The sequence below is a fragment of the Bactrocera dorsalis genome, unplaced genomic scaffold (genome assembly GCF_023373825.1).
Source record: "Bactrocera dorsalis isolate Fly_Bdor unplaced genomic scaffold, ASM2337382v1 BdCtg461, whole genome shotgun sequence".
Lineage (NCBI taxonomy): Eukaryota > Metazoa > Arthropoda > Insecta > Diptera > Tephritidae > Bactrocera > Bactrocera dorsalis.
The window spans coordinates 1-9124 of NW_026038512.1; the positions used below are offsets into that span (position 1 = coordinate 1).

The 9124-nt window shown below is 36.7% G+C and overlaps 1 protein-coding gene across 2 annotated transcripts; it reads left to right on the top strand.

Moving 5' to 3' along the window:
• Window positions 1–1233: 1233 nt before the first annotated feature.
• On the top strand, window positions 1234–3548 carry LOC105231793 (V-type proton ATPase subunit S1; the record flags this gene model as incomplete). Of its 2 annotated transcripts, XM_049462294.1 has the most annotated exon segments (4): window positions 1234–1486; window positions 2521–2894; window positions 2973–3178; window positions 3289–3548. In XM_049462294.1, coding segments are annotated over 4 exon segments (969 nt in total), but the record flags the coding sequence as incomplete, so codon positions are not given.
• Window positions 3549–9124: the final 5576 nt, after the last annotated feature.

The window sequence follows — 9124 nt, forward strand, 5'->3', positions numbered from 1 at the left end:
GAGCTTGTCAATGTTTGTTGTGAATGCATATTGCACATGTATACATACATATATTTACATTTGGAAGTTTGTTGGTTTGAGCTCAAGCGCTGGACAGCATACGTAAGTGCGTTCGCAACAAACATCCCAGTGAGAAATCGGTAATACACTGCAATTTTAATATTTTTGCTGGTTTTGTAAATATTCCAAAAATAAAAAAATGTAAATATTCCAGCTACGAATTAGAATTTTTTGGCAGACATTTTTCAAAGAAATAAAAAATTTTAGTGAAAATTTGTTTTTCAAAGAGTTGCAAATTAAAAAAAAAATTCCTTCATCCAAGTCTTTAAGAATTGTATCTTAAAGTCCTGTGTAAAATTTCATAAAGATCGGTGGAGTAGTTCTCGAGAAATCTTGCCAGCCGACTTCAAAAGCAGAGTTTCAAGAAATACGCGTTTAAAAACTGCGCACATAGCCTAGCTAGCCTCGAACGCACCAGTTCTCAAGGCTGTATCTCGGAAACTATTACTCGGATCCACTTGAAAGTTTAAGACAACGTTCTGGAGGTCTTATAAAATTTAATAAGACAATAAAAAAAATAAATTTTTTGAAACCCGTAAATCCATGTAACCCTATTAATTATGTTGGATGCATTCTTTGAACAATATATATATTCTATCTACATCTATAGTATATTAGAAGATAATTAATTATACTGGAACTGTAAACCTTTAATAGCAAGGAAAAGCAATTTTTTGCCTAATTTCAAGCAATAAGTTCTTCAAAATTGAAAAAGCAGCACTCGAAGTATTGAATAAGGTTAACTATTTGTACAGTATTTCCTCTCGTTAGATTAAAAATCTCTTCGCATCATTTTAATTTTAACAAATCAGAACATTTCTAATGAAATTAACTAATTTTTATCAATATTTGCCGTCAAAATAGCCGTAATATCGTTCAAAACAAATTTTTCCACGAAAATATATGAGAACAAATCCAAAAAAAAACATTGCTAAGGACTAATGTCATCTCAAATATATAACAAAACTAAAGTAAAATCCAAAAATATAAAAAATATTTCTCAGAAGGCATTAATAATTACGAAATAAATTTTTTTGCTCACTGGGTTGCCAATTGATTTATTTATTCGCGCTCCGCTGCATATGTTTCCATCCATTCGCGACAGATGTAGACTGCATATAAGTATATATACATATATGAATTTAAATTTTCTTTCATTCTGTACACCCGAAGGTCATTAATCTAAGCGGCAATGCTGAAGAAGAAGACGAATCAATTGTTTCTGGCTATAATGATGCGCTCACCATTTACGGCGAAGGAGAGGTGTTGGGCATATTAGCGAGTCGCGAAGATGACACACATTACATTTCTAAAAGAGACGCTAAAGAACGTGAAGAACGCACAGAAGAGGAACGCGGTGCAACGACAACTTCCCAAACACCAACCGCTGAGGAGGAAGACAAGACTTTCATTTACGTAGCACTTGGTGGGTATACGTAATGTATTCTTAATACAAATAGTTGTAGGAGAAGAAGACAAAATTTTTGAGAGGACGAGTAGAAGTGTTATGGTGAATTGGTGCTGATATGTGCACTCTTTACTTTCCACTTGAAATTGGTCAATTTCAACTATGTAAAAAATTGTTCACTAGTTATAAAAAATTGACCAGTAGAGGGCAGATTTGCTAGATTTGACTCTATGGTAGTTCTCTGTTCTCGAAACTATTTTATTTGCCACTTGGAACGTATTATGAGTCGAATGCGAGCACATTTCTATGAACGAATTCGCTGAAGGGATTAAAGTTCTAACTAAGATTTATGACAAGTATTTGTAAAATCGGACTAAATGTTGTCAAGACCGAATTTTTCGAAAGTAAGGCTTTTTGAAGGCGATAAAGACTTGAATTTTTTTCACAGCCACGCTGATCGACTGTAAATGCGTTCTATTTCGATGATTGTAGACTAATTTGCCTGTCAACCTCACAAACTCATATCTAATCGGCAGTTATAAAGCTCTTCATGAATGTGAGATCGCAGTTCGCACGATCAATCATGTCCAAAAAGACCTGTTTACTGTACTCCTTAAAAACAAAAAAATCGGCTTTATCGGGACGAGTCGATCAAGAACGCGTTTCATAACCAAATATTCATTGGAAATCATTCGAACGAACTTGCGAGAGATGTCGAGCTCTCTTGTTATCTCTCTAACACTTGCTTGTCGATTTTCAAGCACCATATCCTGCGCCTTTTTAATATTTTCGTCCATTGAAGTGGTCGAAAGTCGTCCAGAACGAGGAATATCTGCAACGATCTCTCAAACGTCTTTAGAGGCTGAGTGGTACATCTCTTACACGGGAATTTATATAAAATTTCTGTCACAATGAACTTTGATATATCTGAAAACAAAATTGCTTAAAGCCAGCAAGACCAAATCTAAATAACTTATATGAATAATTAAGCCATACAAAAATATTGAAAGCGACTATATAAATTTTGATAATCCCATCCTTTTATTTTACAGGCGACAAGGCGGTGCTTTATGTAACTTCAGCTCCAGTAATTAATATCACCGGCAGATTAAACGACACCAAGCTAGTTTCGCATAACAAAGATGTCACTTTTGATGATCAAAAGGGTAAAGGTTATGGACGTCTCAATATTATATTCTCGGTGGAGACACAGAAATTATTCTTGCGCTTCAATTTCACATTGAGTCGTGGCTATTGGTACATGAAGGCTGTTGAAGTGGAGTACAATGATTACAAAGCGGTGCTACCAGTTGTGGGTACAATCTATAGCATTCCGTCGGCACCATTAGGTTTTTCATATCGCTGCTCCTCGCGCAGCTTACAATTTGGCAATAACAGTGACAGTCTCGTCATAAATGACTTTCAGGTGACAAAATTTTGTGTTTACTTATTAACGTTTTGTTGTAACAAAGTTCACATATTTTTTACATATACATATGCTCAGGTGCAACCCTGGTTGAATGGTGTGCCACATTTTGGCGATGTTTACGATTGTGTTGGCTTTACAACTGCTCCTATTTGGGCTGGCATTTTGGTAACACTATTCTTGGTTGGCATTTTGTCACTGGGTCTAATTGCATTGATGGATATTAAAACACCAAATCGATTTGAGAGTTCACGCAGCAAGCAATTATCACTCTTTATACAAGAGTAAATAAATATTATAGCTTTAAGTTTAAGTCCATTCTACTGTGGCCACTTAAACGCTCGCTGTTTATAGTTCGGCATATTAAGCATAATCAAATGTGTATGTAATTTAGGTTGGAAATGTTCATACTAATTACCTACGGCATAGCAAATCCTTTTGTGCTCCTAACATTGGCCATCGAATTTTTCCTCATACATTTATTATTTATTTTAATTGTTATGTATGTTTACATCTTACTATTATATTAACCCTTAAATGACTATAGTGTTATGGTGTTATGATGCTTATTAGCCAACAATATCTGGTTAAGGTATATATGAATATAAGTAGTTATGTGAATATTCAAAATAAATACTCATTATTCAAAAGAAATATATGTATGTATGTCGATCTATATTTGAAGAATATAGGGTAACACTTCTGTAGGGCTTGAGAAACTATTAAATATAAAACTCGGTCTAATTTGAGAAATTTTTATCTAATTTTCAATGCAATAATTTTCGACCGAATAGACCACGTCCAGCATGCAGTGAAGAAAATATAGCAGCCGTAGCTGAGGGTGCAAATGAAAACCGTGGAGAGTCGATTCGGCGCCGTTCGCAGTAACTCGGACTCACATATGGAACAACTTGCCGCATTTTACGTCGAGATCTTAAATTGAAAGCATACAAAGTACAGCTTGTATAAGAACTGAAATCGCTTGACCTCCCCAAACGACATCGCTTCGATCTACGGGCTCTTGAAAGGTTCCACAAACATCTGACGTTTTCGATCCAAAATGATAACCAACTATTTGATGCATGAAATTGAAGCTAGTGATCTTGGTGACATTCGGTTTCAACAAGACGGCGCCATTTCCCATACATCGCATCAATCAATAGATTTATTGAGAGAACACTTCGGTGAGCAGATAATTTCACGTTTTGGGCCGATCGATAGACCACCAAGATAATGCGATATCACACTGTTAGACTTTTTCCTGGTTGTGTAAAGACTGAAGTATATGCTGATAATTCAGCTTTGATTCAGGTCTTCGTGGCATTCGCCACTCAAATGCTCGAACAAGTCAGTGAAAATTGGACTCAACGGATGAACGATCTGAGACGTAGCCGCGGCCAACATTTGAAAAAGATAATCATCAAAAAAGAAATTCCAAAGAATATTCTTTCGAATGATAATAAACATTCTCCAACGTTCTGATTAAAATGGCGATTAATTTGAACCCAAGGATGCCATAGATATATAGTATAGCGCATAAAATTTTGGTGAGTTACCACGAAGAAATCAAACGAATAAAGTTTGCTAAAATTTGAAGAAGAAAATACTTCTAAAGGCTTCTCTAAAAGCCGATAAAAAAAAGTTTTTTTTTTATATATATACCATCTGACCAAATTCGATCCAGACTAAGACAAAAATACATTTTCGCGTATTTTATTACAAATATCTATGATCGCTATCAAAATAGGCTGCTGAGTCAATTCAAGCCTGCCAAGGCTTAATCCATTTTCCCATACATTTGTTATAGACCTCGGCTGGTTTCAGTGCCTTCAGCGATTTCTGGTGTTTTCAGTTTCGAATAATTTTTTGAGTGACAATCTCTAGATTGGCAGTTAAACAGTTTCGCAAAACCATGCCTCGTCATCAATAATGATGCGCCTGATGAATATAGAGTTCTCAGCTATGTTGTCAATTTTACCTTTTGCGATCTCCACTCGACGTCATTTTTAGAAAAGATTTACGACATTCGTTATGTGGTGCTGAAAGCGCCTTACTACTTCTCTGATGCCAACACGACGGCTTTCAAGCAGTGTTTCTTCGACTTTTTCGACATTATTGTCATTAACAGAGGTGGAAGTATGCCTCGAATGCGGCAAGTTTTTGACGACTTCACGACATTCTTCTTCTTCTTTACTGGCGTAGACACCGCTTACGCGATTATAGCCGAGTCAACAAGAGCGCGCCAGTCGTTTCTTCTCTTCGCTACGTGGCGCCAATTGGATATTCCAAGCGAAGCCAGGTCCTTCTCCACTTGGTCCGTCCAACGGAGTGGAGGTCTTCCTCTTCTTCTGCTTCCCGCGGCGGGTACTGCGTCGAATACTTTCAGAGCTGGAGTGTTTTCATCCATCCGGACAACATGACCTAGCCAGCGTAGCCGCTGTCTTTTAATTCGCTGAACTATGTCAATGTCATCGTATATCTCGTACAGCTCATCGTTCCATCGAATTCAATATTCGCCGTGGCCAAGGCGCAAAGGACCATAAATCTTTCGCAGAACTCTTCTCTGAAAACTCGCAACGTCGACTCATCGGTTGTTGTCATCGTCCAAGCCTCTGCACCATATAGCAGGACGGGAATTATGAGCGACTTATAGAGTATGGCTTTTGTTCGTCGAGAGACGAACAATTGCCTACTCAGTCCGAAATAGCACCTGTTGGCAAGAGTAATCCTGCGTTGGATTTCCAGGCTGACATTGTTGGTGGTGTTTACGCTGGTTCCAAGATAGACGAAATTATCTACAACTTCAAAGTTATGACTGTTAACAGTGACGTGAGAGCCAAGTCGCGAGTGTTTGTTTGATGACAGGAGATATTTCGTCTTTCCCTCGTTCACTGCCAGACCCACGACCTTCACTGAATGCTTTTTGCCACTCAAAGACTTGCAGCTGTTTATTTAAGACGCGAATAGTTTGTAGGGTTTTATAAATGTGGGTCATTAAATATTTATTATCGATTCCGTTGTGCGTGCAGTTTAAACGGGCCAGTCTGAGTCCCATTCGATGAGATGGCATAGAAAAAGATTTTTCAAATGTTTCTAAAAAAAATCAGTACCCCTAATTTTAATGAAAGCCTCAACGCAATTAGAAAAAATGATCAATGACTAAGAATACTATGCATCACACTACAAAATCAGCAATAAAATGTTCGTAAGTATTTACACATGCGCTTCGCCGCTTTGAACGTATTCCTGCGCATGTGTGTTTTGTGCCTTTTTCCTTTCATCCCATTTATGTAGACTGACAAGCTTTCTTTGCTTATCGATCTGTAGCTCAAACAGTTTTACTTTCTAATTTTGACCGGTATACACTTGTGCACATAAATACTTTAACGCCCAATTCGGGCAGCATTAGCAAAAACTAGCCAAAACGCATACACAAACAAACACAACACAAGCATGTTGCCCGGCGAGTGGCCCGTTTACTCCATCAGCAAAACTTGTAGCCCAAATGGCACACATAAAGAAAAGTGAATTCTGGAAACAACAACAAAACATACCACCTGGTGAATGAAAAGAAAAGTTCTTCGCTTTCTGCATAACCACAAACAAAGTGTATGCATAACGGTATTTATGTACGTTGTTGCAACCATATTGCATATTCAAGTATTTTGCTCTTGAAAGTTTGCATTTTATTATTATAATTCAATTCAAATTACTACCGGTCAGTTGACTTTCGTTGTCATTTCTATGAAAAACGAAATCTATTGCTCGCTACTCGCGCATGCGCAATTAAGCCGCCTAATCAAAATGTATGAACTGCCGTAGCCAGCCGCATACGCATCCACACACAATCTGTGTCAATGCCGCCGCGCGTAAGTACCGTAAGTAAATAAGTGAGTGAGTAAGTAACCGCCACCAACCTGTCTGATGATGTCCAGCAGTGAATGTTGGCTGAAGCAAACAGGATCGATGTGAAAGTGACTGTGTTTTTAACGAGTCTTTGCGTGGACGAACCCAAATCGTTGTTCGGCTATTTGATTTATGTCGCAATTGAGTAAATCGACGATCAGGTTATCATGTTTGTGGGTTTTAGATCTCAAGTTGTTGAGTGGTATATATTTGTATTTAAGTACAACCGATTTAGTTTCATTTTCAAAATTTTGTAGAAATATATACATACATATAAAGTTATTCATAAAATATTGAAAAAATTTGTTTTAATGTAGTCCAAATGTATTTTTAATAATAATATGGCGCTCTTTGCTTATCTGGGGCGAGACACATAAACTTTAAGGAAAAGATCCGTATTCTACTGCTAATGATGGATTAATGCTTTTTCGTATAATAAAGAATGAAAAACTGGACAAAACAAGAAACAAAAAACTGGAGTTAAGGTTAGCCTAAAACATTTGAAACAATATTATTTCTATTGATCCTAAAAACAAGAAAAATTGTTAACTTCGGCTGCACCGAAACTATCATTTTTTCACAGATGTGCTCTTTATAACACAAACTCGACCTTCGACCTTGAAATTATCAGGCAGGTGTTAGAGAGATAGCAAGGGGCATCGACATCTCTCGCGAGTCCGTTCGAATGATTTTGATGGACATTTTGCGTACAAAACGCGTTCTTGCTCGACTCGTCCCGATAAAGCTGAATTCTTTTCAAAAAGAGTACTGTAAACAAGGCTCTGAACATACTTGAATTTCAATTACACATTCATGGAAAGCATTATAACTGCCGATGATACATGGGTTTTTGAGTTTGACATACAAACAAGTCATCAATCATCGGAATGGAGGGAAAAAATTAGACGAATTCGCTCAAAATCAAGGATTCTCATTGTTTTTTTTTCGATATTTGTGGTGTACAAAGCCTCCAAAGACGGTCGAGAGATCGTTGAAGACAGTTTACGTGGAGTATTCATTGAAAATCATCAGGCAGGTGTTAGAGAGATAGCAAAGGGCAACGACATCTCTCGTGAGTCCGTTCGAATGCTTTTGGTAGATATTTTGTGTACGAAATGCGTTCTTGCTCGACTCGGGCCGATAAAGCTGAATTGTTTTCAAAAATAGTACTGTAAAAAGGTCTCTGAACATGCTTGAATTTCGATCCCACATTCATGGAAAGCATTATAGCTACCGATGAGACATGGGTTTTTGAGTTTGACATCCAAACAAGTCAACAATCATCGGAATGGAGGGAAAAATGAGACGAAACCAAAAAAAATACGTCAAAGCCGCTCAAAATCAAGGATTCTTTTTGTTTTTTTTCTATATTTGTAGTTCGGTGCATCATGAATTTGTTCCGGAGAGACAGACGGTCAATACGGAGTTCTATTTGGCGTTTGCGTGAGAACATCCGTCGAAAACAGCCGGTATTGTGGAAGAAGAGTTCATAGATTTTACACAAATCCAAAAACGCAATGAATACCATCAATCTACCCGCGTATTCACCATATTTGACTCCGTGCAATTTTTTCTTGTTCTCCAAACTGAAATTACCGCTTGTGGAACCATCTTCTGTCGATTGAAGAGATAAAATAAAATTCGCTGATCTGAATCTGAAGGCCATCGCAAAAAGTGCTTATGAAAAGAGTTTTGAGGACTGAAAAAATCTTTTGTATAGCTTAGTGTATTAGTGTTCTACACTAATAAAGAATCCTAGCACTATTGCGAATGCGTCAGAAAATTTTTTTATGGGGGGTTGCACTAAAAGTGTTGTCTGTTTGTTTGAGCAACTAATTTAGTTCATTTGATTGGCTGGAGAGTAATGCTTGTTCTAAGAACTTAACGCTTTTTTTCCTTTATTACACGAAAAATCGTTTACCAAATTATGATACACAAGTTACACATTTTATTATTTTTTGTAAAAAACAAAGAGTCATAAAAAAGTACAAAAATAAAATAAGGTTTCTTTTATTTAAAAAATACAAAAATATTTTATAAATTACTTGTTATTACTTCTACAATCATTTTTTCAAAATGTTAAACGATTACTTTTCCCACCCACCAGAAACCTCCTTCTAAAAATATATCTGCTCATCTACCAAACAGATACATCACCGTGCTTTGCAAAAAACAAATCTACCGATTAATCGTTGCATTATTCATAATTATTGGCAGCGCATATTTGTGCGTATTTATAAAAATAATTGTCATTACTGACTTTGTTAGTCATTCAAAGTAATTTCCTCGAAAGAGAAATCCATTTTCCACTGCATTGCTGCAAC